A 25,430-nucleotide genomic window follows, 5' to 3' on the forward strand; every position below is an offset into this window, starting at 1 on the left:
TCAACAGCATGTCTGCTGCATGCTGTTGCACAATGTTATGCAAACATGTCATCAAGATAGAAACTTTATACCGTTTTCAGGTCTGAACACGACCTGGGTTTTTACTCCAGCCACCTTTAGCTGTTGCTCTTTGTGGATCTCTCTGCCTTCAGGTTTGACTGCAGTGAGTTAAAGGCATGCATGCTGTATGTTTTGGGTCATTCATTTGAACAATGAAGCACCCACTGTTTCTGAAGTTTAGAGATCACTTTAATCATAACATCAATACTGGAAATGAAAGCATGTGGATCACAGTTATTCTGCTATGTTTGGCAGATGATGTGGTGTACTGTGGAACATGAACTACTCTTTTCATCACATGTTGGTGCAAGTTCATTTTGATTTCATCTGTCCAAAGAACCTTTTCCATCATTGCACAAGCTTCTTTTAAAATGTATTTTCTAGCAGTCTTATCTTTCTGGAGATCAGATTTGTGCATCTTGAGGTAAGCCGTGTTTTGTGGACATTCAAAACATTTGCTTCACTTCAACTGTATGTATACTGTATGCATATTTTCTCACAAACATTTATTAATTTCAACTCAAATTTTTGGATTATACCATAGAGTTTTATTTCCTAAGTTTGTCATGAAATAATGACAAAATTACAAACACATTTTTCCATGAGCGTGTTCATCAAACATTAGTCCAGATACGTTTGAGCCTGTGAAAATGAGGACCTGTGAAAACCAGCTGTAATTTTAAGTGGTTAGTGAAATATTTTGTTCAGTCCTTGAATTAAAAGGCTGAAAGACAAATCCATTGTAGTGTAGAAAGGCAAAATGACAAAAATAATGACTGTATTATGGAGGGAACACAATGAACTCAAAGAACATCTCAGGACAGAAACAGTAGATGTGATGTGGAAAAAGCATTTACATCATCACTTGACATTTCTCAAAAAACAGAAAAAAAAAAAAAGATGTAACATGAAGACTTAGCAGCAGCAGCAGCAATCAGTCAGGGTGAACCAAGATGCATCATTAAATACTGTTATGTGGATACAGTGAAAAGGCCACAGTCTGCTTCACTCATCATTTCAACACAAAATTCATTAAAAAAAAACAACAAAAACCCACAGACGTCACTCTGGCTGAACTCCCTTATTCATTTAGAAAATATAATCTTGCAGAAATACCTCTGTAGCCTGCAACAGGACATCATAAGGAATACAAGGAAAATCAGATGATACCATCTCATGCGTTAATTATAGATAACCAAATAAATCAATAAATAATTAGGACAAATACAAACCAAATCAACAGCAAAATCAAAACAAATCCAAATATTGTATTCCTTTAACCAACTCGATTTTAAATTAAAATGACATCCTTACTCGCACATAACCCATAACCTAGCTCAAACATATCGAAGGCAACGTGTATGTAATACTGGGTTTAAGCAGACAGCACGCGTCTGTCTGCTTAATAGATAAGGCATTCAGAAAACTGATGTTAGCTTGGCAAATACTGATGATTGATCTCACGCTACCTGCTTGTTTTTCCAAGGGTGCTATAGTTGAGAGGAAGTGACGCGCAGTCAAGTGTTAAGAATTCAAAGTGTAGATTTAAGCAGACTAGGTTATGCAGTGATCCATTTATTTATGCTGTGTTATAACATCTGAGGGACCAATGTGTGAACATTCATCCATTCAACATCACCGCTGCTTTGGTATTTGCAGGTCAGGAGAAACACACTTTTCAAACTGGGCTCAGTTTAGGTAAAGTAGTTACAACTTTTTATAATAGGTCTACATTCACGACTGTTGTTCCAGCAGCATTTAAAGTTACCACCAAACACCTCAAGATTAACTCAGAGGTTTGATGCCCATATCCTGACAGGTAGAGTCGTTTTGGTAGGCCCTGGAAGTTAGTGGTTTAATGCTCTGACTGGTCTTTACAATGCATTCAAGCGTAGACTAGCTGTCCTTCTACTGCAGTTAATGTATCCACGAATCTGTTCACTGTTCTATCAGCCGAACCAAATGTGTCGACTGAAGTCAAGGAAGTCCAGTTTTACTGTCAGGCAAAACAAACAAGCAAATGCTGGCAAGTGTCTTACCAGCTTACAAACCAGAAGACGCTTTTGACTTTTCAATAGTTTGAGATTCATTTGATTCATTTACCAGTTGCTGCAGGTCCTCTGCTTTAGCCCAAATATCTAAGGCAGTTCTTACTGGAAGCACAACCCTTGATTGCGCAGTGTGAGCACTACAGTCTGCCAGTGTCCTGCACTGATAAATACATATGCACCACTCACTTCCGCCTAACCATCTCTGGTAGCATCCAGTAAGTATGTCCTCCCAGGTCAGTCCAGCTGGGACACCAAATGGAATGAGGAGCTTAATTATTATTTATTCGCACACATTTATTCCTGATGGGAATTTCCCATTCTGCTCGCCATTACAGCTTCCACCATCTGTAGCTGCAGCCACTTAGTGTCCCGTGGTAAACATTTGATTCTTTTGGGAATTCAAAACTGTCCACACCAGTTGAGGATAGCAACTGAGAGGGGATGCCGCTAGAATCCATCGTCGTAATCTCCGTCACAGCCATAATCTGGAGGGTGGGAGAGACATAGAGGGTTTAGATACACTGAATGAAGAACGATGACTTGGTGTTGAAATCTGCAGTACGCACTCTGAAAATCACATAAAATGTGTCAGTGGAGACAAGTTGGTAAGATTTTAATGAAGATGTATAAAAGAACTTTATTTGGACCGTATATTTTGCATAACAACAGGGAATCCTTCCCTTTCTTTCTTATCCTAATGGCCTGGAGCCAAAATGGATTGCTGAGATGCAAGTAAATAAAATGTTCTCAGATTTCTGGGAAACTGCAGTCAGCTGGTGGTATCTCTAGTCAGAATGAAATGATTGAACTTCTACAGCAGCCTCTGAGCTGCATGCACATCCATAAAGACTTCCTGGTGTGTGCCGAAACTCTGCAAACAGCCAAGTTTTAATTTCTTCTACTGCTAACGCTACTCTTCCAGTGTGATCCGGCAAAACTGCTCTGGCAAAAATTCAACTTTTATGACAGTTTTAACTTTAACATTGAGGTTGCAACCTCATTTTTTGTCCAACCCATACAGATTAGAGACGTAAGTTTCAGTGTAAAAAGGTAAGTGGAAGTAAAAGATAAAGCAAAAGTTTGGTAACAAAAATTGCAATTCCTCTAATGACCACTTGAGGCTGGCTCTAAAAGGAGGCATTCTCTAGTGACTTTTACATCAAAATGTAAAAATCAACATGTTTAAAGCCTGGAACGAAAACATTTTGGTTTCTGGTGTCATCTTCAGTGCATTCATTTGGCTCAACATCCCCACACGTCTACCAGCTTCAGAGGCTGGACGAGGCTGACCCTGACCTTCTGGCCAAGAATAAACAAAGAGCCCCCCTACAGGAATCAATTAAATAGCTCAGGACTTATTTTTATTGCAGCAGAGTCAGACCTTAAAGTTTAACAGCCTGAGACATAAAGCGAAGAAATTTAATCTTACCGAGGGCTCATTAAAACGTGCCGGGAGTCCGAGCAGAAAGAGAGCCAAGACCCAGAGAGACAGATTCATTAAAAGAAAGAAAAAAACGATTCCAACTGTTTCACAGTCCAGACACATTTAGTCTTACTGAGAAGTGACAAAGCAGTCTGCCACTCAAAGTGTCAACTAAAGTCAAACGTTAAGATGAGAAAGTGCAGTGAGGAATTCTCACTTTCATCAACGTTTCATCATTTCCCTCCATGTTTACAGAGCCGCCTGGCTCCCGACTTTAATTTGCTTTTTATCAGTTCAGTGTGATTTCTCATTAAGTCATTCTCAACAATTAACCAAAAACATTTTTAATGTGAAAGTTATTGTTAGCATAAATGCAGCAGAGCAAACTACACAAAGTGGTTAAAGGCACGCATCTTTATTGTGATGATGTGTTGACTTAAAACTAAAGCTAAAAAGCTGAAAAAAGTTACTCAGACGTAGTAAATGGAGACAACAGTAACTTAGTCATTTACTCAGACAATAGTTTTATGTGATTATAATCACTATTTCATGCCTGTTAGGTAACCAGACCTCTCTTGCCCCAGCCACCTGGGGCCTCCTCCCGGCTGGACGTGCCTGAAACACTTCCCCTAGGAAGCATCAAGGAGGCATCCTGGTCAGATGCCCAAAGCACCTTAAATGCCTGCTTTGATGCAGAGGAGTGCCAGCTCTACTCTGAGACCCTCTCGAGTGACCAAGCTCCTCCACCTATTGTTAAGGCCGAACCCAGATGGTCCGTGGGGAAAGCTAATTTATGCCCTTTGTATTGACGATCTCATCTTTCTGTCACTACCCAGCTCAGGCCATCGTTGAGGTTTTGCACTCACACCGCTTTACCTCAACAGATCAGTCCAGCAACAGCCTGTCAATCTCCGGCTCCCTTCTTCTGTCACTTGTGAATAAAACCCAGAGATACCTGAACTCCTTAACGTACTCCATGAACATATACTTAGACAAAAGCGATGTGGTACAGTGTGGATTTGCTTTCATCAAGAAGTCAAATGAAATCATACTAATGCTCAAAAGATGAAACTGTTCAACCAGAAAGGTGTGCAGGAAAATAAAATGTAGTTGGATTTGTTACTTTTGGATATTAAATAGGTTGTTTATGCAGTAAGCTGTAGCCTCAGTCAGCCTACACATTTCAGTCAGAAGATAGGTTAAACCCACCATTGCTGCCCAGCATCTCCAAGGCACTGACACAAGTCTCGTCCTCCTCATCCTCTTCCTCATCACCGGGGACGTCGTCATACACAACTGGCCCGCTCTCCACCACCACCCCGCTGGCAGGGGCTTCAACGGGCAGCGGCAGGGGGTTGGAGCTGCCGATCTGTACAAACAGGAAATATTGTTGCTTGTGAGCAGACATGCATCGTTGAGTATTTTTAATATTTTCCTCGGCAGGACACAAGTTTGCCCTCGGGAAATCTAAGCCAGATCTGATCTCGTATGCCCCACTTCCTTTAAAATGAAAAAATAACAAACAGTGTAGTATCAGTGATGGTGTGGAGGTGTGGAGCTGTAGGGCAGGTGGAGGGTACGCGCCGTGGTGAGATGTTTCATTTGCCGCACTTCTCCACATATGACTAAATACAGCATCGGAGCGTGACCACAACCTTATCTTACAACAAGTTATTACCTCATTTCAGATTCTGCCTTTTTTTTTTTTTTTTTTTTTTATAAATCTGCATAGTCTACACTGCACTCGGTATCATATGAAAGGATGAGAAATTAATCAGAGCCTCGGGGTAAAAACACCCTTCAAAGTTCATAAAAAACAGAAGCCTGTGAAATTAAAAGTGAAGGGCTAAGGGTGAGCATGAGGGACAAAAATGTAATTAGAGTGCCCTTTCTTTTTTTCATCGCTTTTCACATTGTCTGGGTTGAGCTGTCACATGTTTTGTGCGTAGATGTGATAAATTCCCCTCGAGGGCAACTGCAGGTGACTCTAAACCAGCGGAGTCTTTCCAGTCGCACGCTGGGAGACAAAAACAGAGTTGTTTTTGATCAGAAATCAACCCACCTGAAACTGCAGGAAATGTAGGCAGCGTGACGGCAGCAGCAGGAGAAAGTAAACAAGTGGTATAGGTGGAAAAAAAAGGACTCTGTGGAAGGAAAGGACTCTGAGGGGACCATTTTCCAGGTGTGGAATCGATGATGAAACAAATGTCAGCAGTACAAATGTAGAGCTGTCTGCCTTTATGACCCATCAAGCAACCCCACTCAAAAAAAGGAAAACAAATCAAACCAGAAATTAAATATGTATAAACTGTAAACTGCACTCAGCACTCCCTGACAGCAGCAGTCTCCTCCAGCAGAACAAACACTACTCAAGGTTAACCCGAGTAACACTGGAAAAAAAGCCACTGAGCCACCAGATCCTACTTCCAAGCATTCGTGGAATGCTCTAGAATAGCGGTGTCAAACCTAAGGCCTGTGGGCCTAAATTGTCCCTAAAAGGGTTCCAATATGGCCCACTGGATGTTTTTGAACAATGTGAAAGTGGGCACATTTTGGACTTCTAAGTTTGTTATCATGTAAAATGAATTTGACATTCCTGCTCAAGATCAAGTCCCCACCTCTCAATGCAAAGGAGCCATTCTGCTGCCAACATTGTCCTGCTATACTGGGATGCAGACATGCCCAGAAGTATGACAGGGAGCTGCACAATGTTAGGCAGGTAGATTTAAGGTAATGGTTGATCAGTGCATTTATGGAGAATGCCTGTTATTGATTTTCGCTTTTTGTGCATGAGGCAAGAGTTAAAAAAAAAAAAACTTTTTAAGCTTCCTGTTGTAGCTGGATAAGCAGAACTGCAGTGTATGGTGGCTTTCCAGCCTTCTACAAGCTGCACTTGCAAACAGATAAAACTCAAGCAAAACCAACCAAACTGAAAACAAAGCTGCAGCATTTAGGAAAATAAGAAAAGTTACGAGCAGAAAACACAACTGGATATTAAAACGTGCTGACCACGGTCCAGCAGCGGAACCTCTGCTTCGTCCATCCAGGCCTAATAAGCCACCAACCACTGGAAGTCAAGTGATGACTTGGTCCAGATGTTTGGTATACAGCTTCATGTTGCTGATGTCAGTGTGTCAAAATGACCCTACGGTAGTAGAAACAAATTAAACTCCGGTACACATAGTACGCTCCGTGTCGATATATTCAACCCTGTAAGACAAAGAAAATTTCCCCTTGGAAAATACTGGAGTACCTCCAGTCTCATTCTGAACAATCACATCTTCACTCCAATCTGAGTTTTATTTATTTTGCTTAGTGATGAAAAGTACAGATATCAAACAGACTATTGCACCAGGGAGGCCAGATGTACATGTGTATTATATTTTTTTCTGCTTTCCAGCCTGCCATAAGCTAGACAATAATACAACGTCTAAACTCAGACAAGTCTCGCTTTTTTACTGAAAATGTCTTTAGAATAAAAAAAAAGTTGTTTAGAGGGAACGCATGCAGTTGTACAACTGCAGCTACAAGGGAACCTACACGTTATTGCCTTCCTTTGAGCCAGGGCTAATTATAAAGCTGGAGCAGAGGCAGGTGGAGGGTCCACAGTGTGACGGAGAGATATTTCTTTTCTCCTCAGCTAAAACCTGTAGGAGTTCCTGCTGGGCCTTTCATTCCTGCCTTCTTTCTCCCCCTTCAATTTTCATTTCCTCCTCCATCCTTCCTTACTTTCCTCCCACCTTTCTTTTATTTCACATCTCGTCTGTTTTGCTTCATTTAAAACAATAATAATAATTCTACCCACATCCTTTCTCGCTTTGTCCATCTCTCCGATTGTTCCTTTATGCACTGCTTCTTCTTTTGGCTTAGACTTGTGTTTTTTCCATCCTCAGATTTGGATAAATATCAAATGATTGTACAATAAATTAAAAAATAAATAAATCCAGTGCAGAAACATTCTGCTGTCCCTTCCTTTCCCTTCTCTGCTTCTCTTTTGTTTCCTCTTATTCCTCACAGTGGAAACCAGCTGGCTTTAACCTCACCAGCTCATTAGCTGCCGCTGAACAGCAGTCATAATGTGGGGGAAATAAAAAAATAATTAAAACGAAAACATAACGACATAAAAACGGTGCTCCAGACTAATTAGGAGGTGAGAGCTGTTAAATGGGTCAGGATGAGAGGAGAGGAAGCTGTGGCGAGGGACAGACAAGAAGTTTCTTTGTGTTGGTGTGAACTATTCGGCACTGCTGCTCATAATTACACAGAGATAATGTTCCACTACAAATATCATGTTGCATGTTCAAAGCAAGCTCTCCAGCGGTCGAATATTTACTATTTTAGCTTACTTTAAGCTTCAGCCCTCTAACAAGGGAATTGGTTGTTAGGAGCGAGAAAGCAACCGGGGAATACGAGCGCTCAGAAGGTTTTATTGGTGTGAAGATGTAGACATCTGATAGCCTGGAGTTACTCATGCACAAGACAGCAGGGAAAAAAAGAGTTAAAGGGAACAAACCACAGTGTGGAATAAGAGTTTTGGATAATGACAGCCACTACATCTAAATCCCCGTTTCCAAAATAGTAGAGAAGCTTTCTAAAAAGTAACTAAAAATCAATTCCATGACTTGCAAATTCTGTAACTGAATTTAATCAAGTTGCAGACATTTAGTCAGAGATATTTAATTATTTTTAGAAAAATGGACACATTTCAAAGTTGGGGCGGGACCAAAAAGAAAGAAAGAGAGAAGGAAAAAGCTGTGTAATGCTGGGAACAGATGGAGAAAACATGGAACATCTTACGAATAATTACACCAATTAGTAACGTGCTTGCATTTAAAAAGAGCATTTGAGACACGCTCAGTTGTTCTGAAGTAAAGAAGGGCAGGAGTTTACCGATCCTTGATGAACTGCATGTGCAGATTCTTCAGATTATTATTGTACAATTTGTAGATTTCATCATTAACAGATTCCAAGATTCTAGAGAAATTCATGTATGCAAGGGACAAAACAAAAAAACACTGTTCCTTGGTCCAGCCATGGACAATGGATAAAATCATGACTTTGTAGCGGAAATCACTTCATGGGTGGAGTGGACTGAGGTCTTTGGTCTGACTGATAAAAATGTGAAACTTTTAACGATACTTAGTTCAAAAGTTAACTCGTATTAATGCTTGTTTTTGTGTCAAGGTGCATTAGTGCACATGGCATGGAGAATGTGTAACACTACACTGATCAGGCCGAACATTATGACCAGCTGCCTAATAATGTGTTGGTCCTGGTCTGCAGCTATGCAGCCCCATATACAACAAACTGCAAACCACTCTGTATTCTGACGACTTCCTGTCACTACCAGCATTAACGTTATTGGTAATTTGAGCTACAGTGGCTCATCAGCTGGATCGGATCACACAGCAAGATCCTACAAACAATCAGTCGCTCAACAATCAAAACTTTATAATTGTTTGTTAGACAGAGTATCCAGGTTAATGGCATTTAATAGACCACTTAAATTTGTTTGCATTATTAGCATCCACGTGTGAATTAGTATGGATGGATAAAGGAAGGGTAAATGGACGGATACTTGTATAGTCCTATTTACTCTAACTGAGCACTTAAAGCTCTTTTTACTACAAGTCTCATTCACCCAATCAAATTGGGGTTCACTATCATGCCCAAAGATACTTCAACATACAGACTGAAGTAACCACTGATCTTCTCATTGGTAGACAGTTCGCTCTGAGCCACAACCATGCCGATCAAGCAGAGGTTTTTCATATTTTCATCTTTCTGCATCAATTTTATGACAGTAAAGGTGTTTTCCTGGGGTGAGGGAGCAGGTCGCTATGTTTCTGCAGGATGAGCTAAAATTGGTGCACATCATGGGCTTTATCGCTGTCCGGAAAGCTTCGTTGAGAACACTTCAAATACATTCGGCCATCACTTGCCAAAACTATTGCTTGCATAAGCAGGCTATATCTGCAACACCAGCGAGGCTGTGCACAGCTAAAGCCCTTCCTCCTGTGACCTCATCACCCCTTTCAGATTTCTAAGCTTCTTTGAAAATCCCCACATCTCTTAACTGCGCTGCCTTCTGCCTCCTCCAGCCTGATGCTCAGCCTAAACGTGAGTAGACAAATAGGGGAAAGGGCAGAGAAGAACAGCTGCGCCAGTTTCAAGTTCTCTGTAGTAAACTGATCATTTCCTCCCTCGACTTGGCTTTAAAAAAAGGAAAAACTGTACAGACTAATTGCTGGGTCGCTGGAGAGAGTGATGGAAATTGGTTACTGTAAGGCAACGAACAGAAACAGAACAGGTTGGCAAGTAGCGCTCAAAGAACACATCGCTTTTCAATCTGGCCCTGTTGCTGGAATCAAATGGCAACATTACATAACACGAGCTGCGAGCTATGAGCAGCCGCAGCCAATGGCGACGGCCGTTTGCTTCCAGTTCCCAAGGGAAGGTGAGGGGGGGTTGCTAAGTAACAAGCCTTGTTGACCCAGCCCCTTGTGGCAATGTTTTCTTCCTAGTTGACAGAGCCTGAGCTCCCTGAGCTACTCTATTCAGGGCTGCCAGCAGCACATGATGGAGAGGGAGACAAAGGCTGTGAGGAGAAGAGGAGAGGGGGGAGACGAAGGGATTGGAAGGAATGTGGAGGAAAGAGAGGAAATATGAAAAGAAGAGCGACGGGAAAAAGAGGACAGCAGCAGAGTGAGGCAATAACAGGAAGCGATGAGGAAAGAGAAAGCAGGCAGAGATTTGCAGGACTCGAGGGAATGATGGTTAATGTGAAATGAAGAAAGAAAAGTTGGGAGATTTTAAAAAGCAGATGATTCGCTGGTTTAGCGTGTTTTTCACCAAGTTTTAGCAGCAACTTACAGTTTCAGTGATATCGTTAATTCCCCTCAACTTAGTTGTTTTTAACATCATTAACACCACAAGAGCCACAAATATGACAAATTCCCCACATTAAATAATTTCACTTTATTTCTATAAAGTCTTCAAATATGGGACACAAACCAGCATGCATTCTCTCAACAGCATGTGTCACTGTGTTTACTGCTGGTTTCTTAACAGAAATGTTTTATTTAAGATCAATCTTAATAACATGTTTGTTAAATAATCTTAAAAGTTGGACAAAAATAATAATAGTGTTTCTTTTTTTTCAGCCAAAAATATTGCAGAGCTTTTTATACAGTTTGGGAAATAAGTATTTGATCCCCTGCTCAATTTATACGTTTGCTCACTTCCAAACAAATGAACAGTTTCTAACTTTGATTGTAGTTTTATGTTAATGGACACAGAATATCAACCCCAAAAAAAAAAAAAATACAAAACACACATTACATAAAAGTTACTAAGTGATTTGCGTGACTTTCAGTGAAATACGTGAATACCAGGAAGAATTCTGGCTCCCACAGACTGGCAGCGTGCCCATGTGACACACTACCATGTGACGACTACCATCTATCAATTAATGATACTCCTGATCTCAGCTCGTTACATGTATAAAGCACACTTGTCCAAAGAAACAGTTTATCCATCCCAGTTCCACCCCAAAAGGACGTCAGGGACAAGATCGTAGGCCTGCACGATGCCTGAACAGCATGGAAATGGAAGAAATATAAAAATGACCATCAGTCCCTCTCGCTCTGGAGCTCCATGCATGATCTTGATGTGAGGATGATCATGAGAAAGGCAGTGGATCAGCACAGAACTACACGGTTGGAGCTTGTTAATGACCTGAAGGCAGTTGGGACCACAGTCACTAAGAACACCAATGGTAACACACACTGCTAAGTGTCCAGGATGACTGCACCGCATAGATTGGTCAAGGGGCGGGGCCACGTACCATAAAGTCTTGAACGAGAGCCACCTTCCCTCAGCCAGAACACTGAAGATGGGTCATGGACGGGTCTTCCAGCATGACGATGACCCAAAATATAATGCCAAGGCAACAAAGAAGTGGCTAAAGAAGCACATTAAGGTCATGGAGTGGCCTAGCATGTCTCCAGACTCAGTACTATAGATAATCTGTGGAGGGAGCTGAAACTTTGATGTGGCAAGCAGCAGCCAAGAAGCCTAAAGGACAGAGTTTCTGTAAAGAGGAGACAACCAAAATCTCTCCTGAGATGTTTGCAAACCTGGTTATCAACAACAAGAAAGATCTTACCGCTGTGCTTGCCAACAAGGGTTTCTCCAACAAGTACCAAGTCAGTTCCTATGAGCTCATTAACTCACTACTTAAATTCTGATGTGGGTCAGTCTTTGGTGTTAAATCTCAACAACGCTGTGGATTAGTGCTGGGCGATATGACGATATATATCGTGTGGACGATAGAAAAGTGTCTATCGTGCCATTTGTCTTCTATCGTTTCTATCGTTTCTAACCCTAATTTTATAAATTACATAAAATTTATCATTAACCATTTACAACCGGTCGGAGCAGGCACACTCCGTTTTGCCTAACTATTTTTAAATCCCTGTAGAACTGTAACCACGTAAGCTAGCGCAATAATTGTTTTTGCATATGAAACCGTAGTAGTTGTACTTGCATCTTATTCCATTAGCTTGCCCTAGGTCATGGTTTCCTTCCACATATAGCTTTGCAAAAATTGCATAAAAAGCACTTCCAGCAACAAAAACATAATATTCCAGACTTGCAGCAACAAAAACATAATATTCCAGAAACACGCTTTGCCGATCCGATCAGCTGTTCATAACACTTCCTACGTTGGAATACAAGTCAGCATGAACTATCGCATGTCCGCCATTACCTGTCCGAAACCGGAAGTGACGTCATTTTCGCGGAAAATTTAGTTTTTTTACCTTCAAAGCCTATGTTGGTGTTTTTAAAAGTCATGTTTGACTTTATGCTTTTCTGTATCGTTTCTGGGATGCTTAGAAGTCAAATTACACTGTTGGAAATAGTTTATTTTGATGCACATGCTGTTTTTTTTGCAAATTTGCATTATAATATTTATTTTCATTTTTCCTGTAGTATATAAAAATTAGTGTATCTCAAACATAAAACTATGAAGACACTCAAAATAAATTTCTTGTGGTTGGAAACTATTTTGTGCAACTTTTTTGTATTTACAGTTTTGAGGGATAAGCCTCTTAAATTTCTCTAACTAGAAATATATGTAAAAAACAAAAACGATTTTCAATTTTTTTTTTTTGTTTATTGCACTTTTTTGCAATTTATATAGTTACTATGGACTTAATGCATACGTATTATTAAAATTTGGGCTATAACGGTTGAATTGATGTATAGCAACTTGAAATGCTCCCACAAATGGCACTACAGCATGTAAAATGTAAAGATAAGCTCTGGCGGACTTGGTTCTATGGTTGGTCTTAAAGGGTTAAATAGCCTGTGGCAAATATATTAGTGTGGTCTTCTCACTATACATACTCTGAACTTTATGCAAGAGAAAATAAAGTATAAAAAAATGATATTTTTCGCAAAGAAACTCCGTCTTGTGGTTTTGCGACATGGTGCTGCTTTACGTGCACCCGGATTTGCGACATGCTTTACGGTAACTCAAAACAAAGACTGCACCCTCTCCACTCGCTGTTTACAGACTGCATACTTTCCAGATGACCACAGGTCAGGTGGTATATCGTGATATATATCGTTATCGTGATATAAAATAATTCATATCGCGATAAATATTTTTTCCATATCGCCCAGCACTACTGTGGATCTTCTAACCTGGGATATTCCTCGGCAATTAACAATCATCAACAGTTCTGCTACGCACAGCAAGGAGTGAGGAGATGGAACTGCCAGGAGCCGAGAAGCGCTGCTCTGAAACCAGGTATTTTCTGATGGAGAAGCTCACATTTTATACTTATGATTCCACCGACAGAATTTCTCATCCGCATAATCCTGTAAATGGTCCGACTGTCAGTCAGCTGATCTCATCTATAAAAAAAATAACTGACATTTTTACTTCCCAAACCCTGCACGTCAAGTCAAACTCCTGCTGCTTCTCTACAGAGTGGTTAAAAAAGAGGAACATGGAAAAAGTGGTGAAAAGAGAGAAATAAATTATATAAGAAATGAGAATGACAAGGGATTAAAAGACTGTTAGGGAAGTGTAAAATGAGATATGGAAAAAAGTAAGGATGAAGAAGTCAAGAAAGCCACATTTAAGACTTTGAAACTAGTAACGCTACCCTTGACTGAAATGAAGTCCAATTTAAATCAAATTAAAAATCAAAGCAGAAGAGACTGCCCCATTTCTGAATGGAAAGCTATGAAGCTATAAATGGTCAGAATGAGGACATTTGGAAAGTAACTGTTCAAAGCCAAGAAGTCTAACTAGGTTTAGTAAAGGAGATAAGACACATTAGCAAACGTAAACTCCTTCTGTGTGGACTGATCGGCAGCTGGCCAACAAAAGCCTACTGTATCACTGCAGTGTGATAAAAAAAAAAAAAAAACCCTGAAGCTGCTGTTTAAGACATTTTTATGTTCAAGTTTAAGGCTATATTTATTTTAAGAGTGTCAGAATTTTTTTTAGAAGCAGTCAATGCCCGGGAGACAGACAGAGTGAAGGAAGAGTAATATAGCAAGGGCAAACAAAGACACAGAGCGGTTCACCTCTCACACGGCCCGAGAGGAGATTTATTTATTGCTGCCTGCTCTGCAGAAATCAGCAATCAGCTTTTATTGGCTGAGCAGGAGAGCCTGACACAGACTTACAATATGTCTGTTACAGTCACAGGTTCATGGTAGTTTGGTTATTGTCAAACAAACATAAAAAGACCAAAATCAACAATAAATGTATCCAACCACCAACAACTGCGTGGGTATCTGAAGCCTAATTTATATCATTCCTCTGAGTAATTCAGGCTCTCTGCAGATTTACATCGTATTCGGTGTCACAGTGCATCTGCATCTTAATATACACTGCTCAAACAAAACCCAAAAAGAACAAGAACCAGATATCTATACTGATATGAACTGGGTAATGTGTTAGGAACACAAGGATGCCATGTCGTTTGATGGAAATGAAAATGATAAAGCCACAGAGGACTGATTTCAAAATAAACTTAAAATTGAGAAGGATGACATGGCAAGCTAGTCCATTTTGATGAAATAGTACTCTATATTCTGCTTGGCTCCCACATGCTTGTATGCATGGCTGACAACATCGGGGCATCCTCCTAATGACATGATAGATGGTGTCCTGCAGGATCTTCTCCCAGATGAGACCAGAGCATCACTGAGCTCCTGGACACTGAGGGGTAACCTGGCAGCATCGGATGTGGCAAAACATAATGTCTATTGGGTTGAGTTGAGTTTCTATTGGTCAGGTGACTACCTAATGGCAGTCAGGGTTCTGTTGCCTAGTTTATAGAGGTCTATGTGCCCCCCTAGGATATGCCTATCACCAAAGCCATCACCAAAATGGTCATGCTGAACAATGTTACAGACAACATAACTGTCTCTATGGCTTCTTCAGACCCCTTCACATGTCTGTCACATGTTTAGGGTGAACTTGCTGTCACCTGTTAAAAAAGAACAGATGGTAGACCTGCCAGTTCTGGTATTCTATGGCAAATGCTAATCAGGCACCGGGGTGCTGAGCAGTGAGCACAGGGCCAACTAGAGCAGGGGTCTCCAACTCAGTCCTTGAGCGCTACTGTCCTACAGCTTTTAGATGCACCCCCACTCCAACACAGCTGAATCAAGTGAAGGAAAGCAGCTCTCGAGGACTGGAGTTGGAGACCCCTGCACTAGAGGTTGTACCGTTGGGCCTTCATGAAGTCTGTTCCCGATTGTTTGGTCAGAGACACTCACACCAGTGACCTGCTAGAGGTCATTTTGTAGCTCCCAGTGCTGATGCAAGCTGCTGATGGGTTAAAGGCCTTCTATGGCCCTGTCCAGCTCTCCTAGAGTAACTGCCTGTCTCCTGGAGTCTAAGCCATGCTCTTCAGACTGTGCTGGGAGACAGAGTAAAACTTCTGAAAATGTCACTTATTAATGTGCCATCATGGAGAAGTTGGACTACCTGTGAAACCTCTGGAAGGTCCAGGTATTGTCTAATGTTACCAGCAATGACACTGACTCGAGCCAAATGCAAAACAAGTGAAAACAGTCAGAAAAGATCGGGAAGGAAAGATGTCAGTGGCCTCCACCTTTAAAACCATTCCTGTTTCAGGTTTGTCTCTTCGTTGCTCCTCTAGTGCACCTGTTGTTAATGTCATTAAAACTAAAGCAGTTAAAACCAATCAACAACCCCCTCTGCTACTTAACTGACCAGATTTTTTCACCCTCACAAGCTACGGTGATCACCTTGAATACACAAATAAGGACCACACCTTCTGCTTCACTGAGGTTAGTGACACATTTATAAATAATCATTTATCATTATATGTAATAGGAAATTCAATTGAGAAACCAATTATGACAAACCATGTGAAAGAAGCAGGATAAATCCAGGTACTTTCTCATTCTACATCAGAAATTCAATTTGTTATAAAGCTTTCCTGCTCACTGATTTGCAGCATCACCCACAGTGCAGTACAACTCGGAGATATTCATTTGGCAGCAGTGGTTGTCGCCCCCCCCACCCTCCAAAAAAATGTTAAAAATTACTCAATGTTAAGTTGCAAGCCTTATTATTGCCTAACCTGCTTCCCTGTTGGTTCACATAGACTACACAGGAAAAACATTTTTTTATGAAGTAAAGCAAGCAACAGCAGTGATGACAAGACTGGACCGTCAGTCTGGTTACTTCATCCACTTAAACTGTAAGGAATATCAAGGCTGCTCTTCCCCTTGAAAATACTCTTATTCACACAGCACAGTCAAAATACAGTGAAGCAAAGGAAGACTCTAAACCCGAGTGAGTGTGTTAAAGTAAACATGAGAAGTTAACCGACTGATCGACATGGTGACTGAGGTGTCGTGCAGGAGCAGCGGGGCAGTGAGGGCTGTAGTGAACCAGAGTGTCGGAGAGGAAGAGCAGATGCAGTGAGGATGAATGGAAGCTTACCTGCTCCGTGGCCAGCTTTTTGTTGGGCTGTCCGCTGATGAATGGCTGTAGCCTGCAACACAGACAGCAACATCATCACACTTAGCCTTCTTTATTTTCTTTAGTTCATTTGTTTTATTACTGTTTAACATAAGTCCTACTAATCATAGTAAGGCAGAGTAGCTAGCTTATATTTGACACATTGCTAACATCAAACTCAAACATGAAACATTTTTTCTATGTTCTATGTATTCTAGGTTCTTTTGTGAATAAAATTGGGTTAATGACATTTGCAATCCATTGCATTCTGTTTCACAGCATCCCAGCTTCTTTTGGAACTGGGTTGTAAACTTTCTTCTTAAGTGGAATTACAGACTCTATGTAACTGGATCATAATTGTTGTATTAATACGTACATCACCTTGGTGTTGTAACTAGATTATTTTATGTTATATGGCACCCCATAAACAGCAGCTTCCACAACAACCAACCCAACCAACACATCTGGACTTCGTTCACACAGTCTGTGTGTGCAACCAGCAATATTCATCAGTACTGGACAAACACTGTTCCTGTAGGGTCTTTACCTTACAATATAAAGTGCCTTAAGGTGACTGTTGTTGTGATTTAGTGCTTTATAAATAAAACTGAAATGAACTGAACAGCACAACAGCCCTACAGTGAAGCAAACATATTGCCTACAAAGGTTACAGACTAATGGGCTCTCCTTTGTTTTAACGGTGCTGAACAGCAAACACCGAAATGACATAAAATACTTGAAATTAACCTTGATTTTTAACAGCGGCTGGTCTTTATGACCTTGAAGTTGCACGACTGTAGAAAATGAGTTCCATTACTCAAACTGAAGCACAATCTGAAATGCCAGTGAGTCCACAAGAGGATTAAATGTGTGGATTTTATGAACCCCTAAAAGCCTGAAAGTAAGATATTCATTATTTTTCCAGACATTAGAAGATAATAAAATCTTCTATTCTGAGGCCAGTTCAGATTACATTTCACTGTTAACCTCAGCAGCGAGGACACCGCCTGCCTGTTTCTGCTCAGCTTCATTTCTTTCTTCCACCGCATTCCTGTCCCCTCTTTTTGTCCCTGATTGGCTAACAGATTCACGTACCCGTTTCTCTTCAGTAAGCTGATGTTAGCAAGGTGTTACTAAAAAGGAGGACCTTCTTTGTGCTCCACTAAATAATCAGGACTTTTACAGTCATTTTAAGCAGAACAGGAACAAGGGAAATCGAGCTATCACAGCAGCCTTCAGGGGACGAAATAATGGCTGATATAATCATTAATAAAAATTGTAATGACAATAGTTCCTGCTGATACCAGTTCCTGCTCATTGTTGCCATTTGGATAGACGGGACGGCAGAACATTGCTGTATGTCGGATGGCTCTTTGCAACCACTCTTACACAAAAATGCATATTTTATTTGTACTTGACGCTACTGCAGCATTTAACTCTTGACACAATACAGGTAGAGGATTGTATTAGCTTAGTGCAGCTCTCTGTTGGCTTCAGGCGACTAGCTCACATTCTAGGCAACTGCGATTAAAAAAAAGGAAAAGAAAAAAGAAAAAAAATGGTGTGAATGAGAAATGAGCCCAAACTGTGAGTGACAGGCAGAGCGACTGTCTGTCTGTGTGAGTGCAATCTCTTCCTAGACAGTCGCGGAGATAATCAGCAATGAACGCACCACTGGCAGTAATTCCTAAGCAGCCGTCCCACCACCCCACTGGCTGGAATTAGCATTGTTCCCGAGGCTCCCCACCCCCATTTTCTGCCCACCCGGCCCGGCGCTGAGCTCTCCCTAGAGGCTTACAGTAAAGTGCTCAAATCTCACTGATAAGACGCAGAGCGCGAGTGAGCTTTTAATTAATCTGCTTTAACCGGAGGGAAAGGGGAGGAGGGGTAAAAGTGAATGTGGCATCTTCACCCCCCAACATCATCATTCCCCCCCACCTCCTCCTTTCTCAAAGCTCATTATAAAATCCCAGCCAGGCCGGCGAAATGCTCCCCGCTGAGAGAACTATTTAGGGCCCCGTATATGTGCTAGACAAGACTGGCTCCCATGAGCCCTGACCTGGACACTGTGGAAAGAGGGAGGGATGGTGGAACCATGAGAGGAAGTGATGTCGTTAGGCAACAGGCAGTGAAAGGGGGCAAAAGGGTGAGAAGAAGAAGGGGAAGGTAAAGAGATAGAGGGCAAAACACAGCACGGGAGCGAATGAGGAAAAAGATTGGGTGAGGGCATGGGGAGGTATGGAGGGGGAAAGCGGGGGAAGCCTGAAGAGAAGGAAGGTGCTTGGATTAAGAGAACAAAGGAAAACAATATTAAAGAATAAGATCAGCTAATAGCAGAAAGAGAAAAGCAGAAAGGAAGAAAAGAAGCGCACAGAAATATCAGAATGGGAAGAAGAAGAAAAAACTAAGACTCAGGAGTGTTGACTGATTTTTCCAAGGTTGTTCCTCACAGTACTAAGGCAGTAGTTCCTCTAGATAAACAGTCTTAATTAGCTAACCTTTGTTGAGTTGTGCTGCTAAGTGAAACCAAACACAAATTAGCTGAATCAGCTGCAACAGTTCTACATAATGGAGTTTAATTCTACGTAGCAGCCAGTCGTGGTGCATTTGTAGCTAGTGTGCCAGCTGTTTGAAGACGAGTGTGTCGTTCTTTTCAGCAAGTTTCTCAGTCGCTCATAATCATATTTGGAAGATATGCCGTGCATACCGATAGGAAGAAGGAAAAGGAGTGAAAGGTGTGAAAATTTTTACCTTTGGTAATTAAATTGTAAAATAAGACAATGCCAAATTTTTCCCTGATTTTAAGCCATTGTGAGTGAATACTTTTGTAAGTCAGGGTGTTAACAGGGTAACACCCTGGGGATGTTTATCAGTGTTTTGACATTTTACATAACACATGGAATACCTTTTCATGAGCTTGATATTTTTGTAAATAGGAAAAAAAATCTAATTTTAAATTGGTGCTCTGGCTGACATCAAACCACTTCCTGTAATTGCAACAGTTAGAGCGACTGATAGCGAGTGGGGTCAAAGGTTAGAGTCACAGGGCTATGAGAACACCAATGTTCTTCGAATGAACAGATAAAGACAATTTAACTGAGGTCAACGAAGGTTAAAAGAGTCGAGTAAGTGCTGTGGAAACGGAGTAGTTTTAACCAGTGCTGATACCGCTCTCAGCTGTTCCACCACTTTGATTGAGACTAAAATATCTTGTCAGTGGTTGATAGACCACCATCAAATTTATAAAGAAAACCATGTTACCCCAAGAGGCTGTCAACTTGAAACATCTCCACAGCGTTAAGACTGATTGTCATGACATGTGGTGTCAAAAAACCCTAGAGACAATACAAAGACCGAAAGCAAGATTCCCCATCAGCTGTACTTAGACTTAGTGTTTGATAATCACCAAATGATAGAATATCTAAATAATAAACTATGATCCCAGGAAAAAACAGATGTGACACTACATCTCTGATGTAGTTTTGCATACAACTAATTTAAAATGAACACTCCAAAAACCAAAGGCTTTGATTTTGGAGCTATACATATGGAGTTGTAAAAATAAGTCAGTATGATAATAACTTGTGTGTTATGTAGAGTAAATATTATGTTATTAGAAATAAAACTATGTCTATTGTTCTTAATGTATATACCGCTGAAGAATCTGGGTAAATATTAACTGATAAGTTATGGAGAAGGAGTGGGCTAAAAGTAAGTGGGCAGTTCTTCCCACTCATTTTAGACACATAGACTGTCTCAGAACAGGGTTAGTGAAATTGGAGTGTAGTTTTCCTTATTTTTTATAGTAGTTTTATCATTTTTCCCTAAATGACTTTGCATGCTGTCTGCATAAGCAAAATAAATTTGTCCAGGTCACTTTTTTGAGTTATGACATTATTTATTTCAGCATTATGGGCTCACTTATTTCTTAAAATAGCTTAATGATTAATTAATGATAATGTATTTGTCTTTTTTAGGATATAATAAAACACATTTTGGAAATGATACCTGTGCCTGTATGTCTTTGGGTACATTTAAACAGTAGTACTGTGCAATACTGCAAATTCTACTATTGATTTGTGCGACTGATAACAATACTTGCTAATGTAGGGGAGAGCAGTGTGTCATGACTTTGCAAATTCTGAACACATTTTAATACAATACATATATAATATAGTTTACAATACACACCTTTCAGCTTTTCATTTATTTTGAAACTGGGTTTTTTTAGACCTGGAACATAAATGTGTCTGTCTCTAAAGCACCGAGGGGCAACTTCTGTTGCTTAAATGTGAAATGAAGCTATAAATAAAATAGACGTGACAGTCAACACAAATGGTTCAGACATTTTTCAGAATGCGTGTGTCACATATCCTTTTTATTTTAAGAAACTTTTAACACAATTCAGGGGGCTACAACCACAGCATTGGTATCAATAGTATCGATATTCAGATTGATCCACCAATCTCTATCAAAAAGTAATCTATATCGAGTGATGTGCTGGAGTGCATGTCAATGACCATGACATACACTTCATCTGACACTTTAAGCACTTGCTATTCTATCTATGCAGATAACTTCTATAACTTCTGTTGCATGTCATAATTTTTGGATTAGTAAGTTTGATGTAGTGACTGATTTTTTTTTTTTAAAAAGTTGTCACAAACACTGATTATTCATGACCAGCTTTTAGTGAAAGTTTTGTCGTGCATGAGAGAAAACCGGACAAATGTGCAAACTGGTCCTTTAAAAACCTTCAAATTGGCAACCGCACATGAGCTAAATAAAACTGCGCGCCTGAATTGAATCTGATTCTTCCTCTTGTACACTATTACAAATGTTTTCATTTCTAATTCATACAGAGAGTCTCAGGAGTGCCTTACACTGAGTCAGATTTCCTAATGAAACCCGTTGCGGCGAGTGTGTATAAAGTCAAAATACACACTCGCTCCCTCATTACCACATTCGCTTCCCCCATGATTTCATTTCCTACAGCGGAGCCATTTTCATTTTGCAATAACTCTGCTCGTCATTAGATCTTCTAATCATTCTGCAGTATGTCGTCTCTCTTCTCGTTTCCATTGTGCGCCGGCGTTCGCGGGACATTTGTTGTTGTTTTGCTCGTTAGCATCGAGGAGAGATGTTTCTACGAGCCTCTGGTTTTTAAATCGAGATGATTGCACCTGTTTGTTGTTTTTTTGCGTTCGGATCAACTTCCATTTCTCCGCAAATGAACTGAAGCAAAACCAATATAAGGGAATAATTTCACTATTCGTACAATAATCCAATCAATAAGATAACAAAGAGGAAGGATGGAGGTGAGGAGGGGAGATAATCTGCAAACTGGGGGTTGAATAAAATTAGTTCTGCGATGAGCGCGGATGTAAATAAATGATGATAATAATCTGAGCTTCCAACTCGATTTTCCAGCTGGGGACTAGATCCTTGGAGGCGCATGCACGCACGCACACACGCACGCCCTCCTTCAGCTCTTCAGCACAATTAAATCAGGCATAATCACCCACACATACACACACACAAGAAACTGCAGTGCCCACTCATACTTTCCCAGACACACAAATACAGACGCACAATACAGCCTCACACACACTCCCCCACAAAGAGTGTGTGCCTGTGATTCGTGTCCATTCAGGCTGCAGTGCATTGTGGGCCGGTGTGCAGCTTGGCAAGAGGAGACACAGACTCAGCCAAAAGAACTGATTGTGTTTTCTTCTCCTCTGGCCAGTCCATCCAGCACTAACCCCATTCAAAACACACACACACACACACAGTACCTGGTACTGCAGATTCAAAAGGGTGAAGGGTTATATAGATGGCTGGTTATATGCAAAGACACGAAGAAAGAAGCACAATACAATCCTGAAAATCTGCACACTGTCAAACACACAATCAGCCGCTGTAACACACAACTGCAGAATCTGTACTTCTGTACAAACAGCAGTGTGAAGTAACTCAGATATTTTCCGTCAAATGTGACAAAATTGTATTTTTCCTGGAGGGCATACGAACATCAGTACTGGGTAACTGGTCTGATCGACCCTAAACTTGCGTTTAATACAGCACGTGTTTCTCTGTCTGCAAACACACTTAAATCCATGTGTACTCTCCTAAGGGTCATTTAGTTTGGTACAACTTAAGGATGTAACATGGTTAAACTGGACAATATGATCCACATGAAGATACCACAGAACTATATGTTCAGAGGTCCAGTCGATACTTTCTAACTCTTCTAACGCTACTAACTCTTTCACCCATAAAACAGACATTTGACAACCTCTGCTGTGCCACTGATGATGAGTTTTGACACCTCAATATATCAACAAAGATTTGGTTTGACATCCATTAGAATAGTTTTATGTGGGTTTTTCCAAGGGTAGCTGCTTAGGCAAAGACCACCCTCGCTAACATCTGATGCACACCCAGTCATTCTGTCCCAATAGCAGGCCCGAAATATGAAAGAAACCGCACAGTTCAGAAAAGAGTTTTAAGGGTTACTCTAGGCTTCAATCAGACAATAAGCTGAACTCTCTTCAGGCACAATAACGAGGAGTTCTGTAAAAGATGATCTCGCCCACAATGAGATCTGATCTCATCTTCAAGGAATCGGTCCAGGATTACAGAAGACAGTGAGGTAACCTTAGCTCTGTCCAAATATCAAACAGATTTGTAGCTCGTTAACATTACAGGCTCTAATTGAATAACTAACCATCTTGTGTGCTATCCTTTGAAGGAACCACCAGTAGGAACAATCGCTCGCCTCAAAGTTGGGATTAGTTTAACTTGGGCTGAATAACAGTTGATACTGCAGGTGATAAGATACCATGTTCTGATCCTTAAATCTACAGACAAACTGTAATAAATTCTCCAAGTTTTCAAGAACACGCTTCCAAACTACCTCAAAATTCTCAGCCAACCACTGCTGTATGAAAGGCAAAGGGGGCTCATTCCACAGTAATGAGATTTTTCTTAATAACTTCATGAAGTATAGGACCTAGTAATGACATTACTTTCTTCATTTCACTTTTACCACCTAACACGCTGCTGCAGCACTGTCCATGTTAGATGAAACAAAGTAAAAATGTGATTGCATTTGTAAAAACATCATCAGTAACTTGGTCTATGAAACTGAAAACGCTGACTTTTCAGTCTTGGTATGGTTCAAACTCCCAAAAACACTGGACATTTCCCATTTTATTTCCCAACATTGCTCGTCTTTAACAAATGGTTGCATATCATTTCATAATTAACTTAGGAAATTAAGTTGTGCGACTGCTTTCACAACTTTGAGCCTTCTGCAAGTGAGACTTTTGATACAAGTTTACTTTGGCTGGCTAAAGTGTCTGGAAGACAAGACTATAAATGATGCAAGCAAAAAAAACAAACAGGCAGACGACGTGAGGTCTGTACTGAAGTCTGTCATGTCAAATAACAAGCAAGGTTCAGAAGGAGCTCACTGCTTAACAGCAAGAAACAGATGAAGAACATTGTCACAGACTTTTTAGTTTTTAGTGTGCATTGCAACAATGCTGCTTGGATGTTCCTGGTGAAATTAGCACCTTCATTTTGGGGGGATTTCCATCAATTTCTTAATGCTTGTGAGAAAGCTGGTACACACACACAGAAACATGCACACACAGGGCCGCATTTAATAACCCACTAACCCATCCGTGGCCATTTGATGAGAGCTGTGACATTTCTCCAGATGGATGGGATTTCTGGGTCAGTTAGCGCCCAGCTGCGTACTGTGGCGCTGGGCTCTTCCTTTGCAGATATTCTGGGGGAGCATGACCAGTCTTGTGAACAGAGATTAGAGATTCAGCGAGACGGGTGGCTGTTAACGGCTGTGGGCTAAACACACACACACATATTAATGAGAGTTGTGTGACAAGAAAGCCATGCAGCTCAGCTTTTGGATGGATGAACAAGGGAGGAGAGCGAGTAATTTTGAGTTGGCCTTTTAATGACAATGTATATTGATTTTCAGGCTCATGATAAATGAGTTTAAGTTTGATATTTTAGTTTGGTTTTCTTTTAAAATTATTTGCAACACAAATGTTTAATTCACACATAAAAATTGATTAATTTTTTTTTATGTTTTTGCATGTCGATTTTAAATTTCAACAGAAATGTAGAAAAAACGTGGAGAAGTTGTATGTAGTTTTTTAATTTCTTTATTTAACCAGATAAAGGATTAAGAAAAGCTCCTATATTATACCAACCTGACCACGTAAACAATAGAGGTTAGACCACAGCCAGAAACACAGAAACATCCCTCGAATATCAATTACATCTGCTCTTTTTATTCAAGTGCTCTTGAGCAATGGTTCTCCAGGCTTTTACACTCATTTTCAGTCAGTACTTAAACCTGACCATTTTCAGAGAAATGGTGTTTGTTTGTTAGGCCACTTTGCACTGACCTATGAATGATTTGAGCATAAATCAAAAGAAGATGGGCCTCCAGTGCTGAGAAGTGAAATTTGGGGTGTTTTATTAGCACAAATCACATCATCACAGTAAATGGACCCAGCTTGCTAACAAATTTTGACAGCTTCATCAAGTTGTTTCTTAGCATAACAAAAAGCAGACAATGCACTTCACCAATCATACAAGCAAACTGCATGCGAATGCAGGTCATTGATTAGACTTTAGACTAAAATTTTGAGTTAGAATATTAAAATATTACTACTTTTGTTAACAAAATGAACTTGGAGTGTACCGTGAGGTGTCACGGTGTGTTATGAAGCAGGGACACTGAGTGCGTGCTTGTGGTGTGACCAGAGGGAGGATCACAGTCTTCCACGCCACTAATCACACAAATGGGGAGGATCACAAGCTATTAACCCCCATCTAC

The 25,430-nt window shown here is 40.6% G+C and overlaps 1 protein-coding gene across 1 annotated transcript in view; it reads right to left on the bottom strand.

Annotated features, from left to right (window-relative positions):
* Positions 1-604: 604 nt before the first annotated feature.
* brf1a (BRF1 RNA polymerase III transcription initiation factor subunit a) overlaps positions 605-25,430 on the bottom strand; it is a 133,711-nt gene continuing 108,885 nt past the window's right edge. The window contains exons 17-19 of the mRNA XM_063500293.1: positions 16,541-16,592; positions 4,744-4,903; positions 605-2,596 (exon numbers count right to left, since the gene is read on the bottom strand). Of these exons, the coding sequence (XP_063356363.1) occupies positions 2,559-2,596; positions 4,744-4,903; positions 16,541-16,592 (250 nt within the window). The 3' untranslated portion in view covers positions 605-2,558. The remainder of the gene's footprint in view (positions 2,597-4,743; positions 4,904-16,540; positions 16,593-25,430) is intronic.

The sequence above is a fragment of the Pelmatolapia mariae genome, linkage group LG16_19 (genome assembly GCF_036321145.2).
Source record: "Pelmatolapia mariae isolate MD_Pm_ZW linkage group LG16_19, Pm_UMD_F_2, whole genome shotgun sequence".
Lineage (NCBI taxonomy): Eukaryota > Metazoa > Chordata > Actinopteri > Cichliformes > Cichlidae > Pelmatolapia > Pelmatolapia mariae.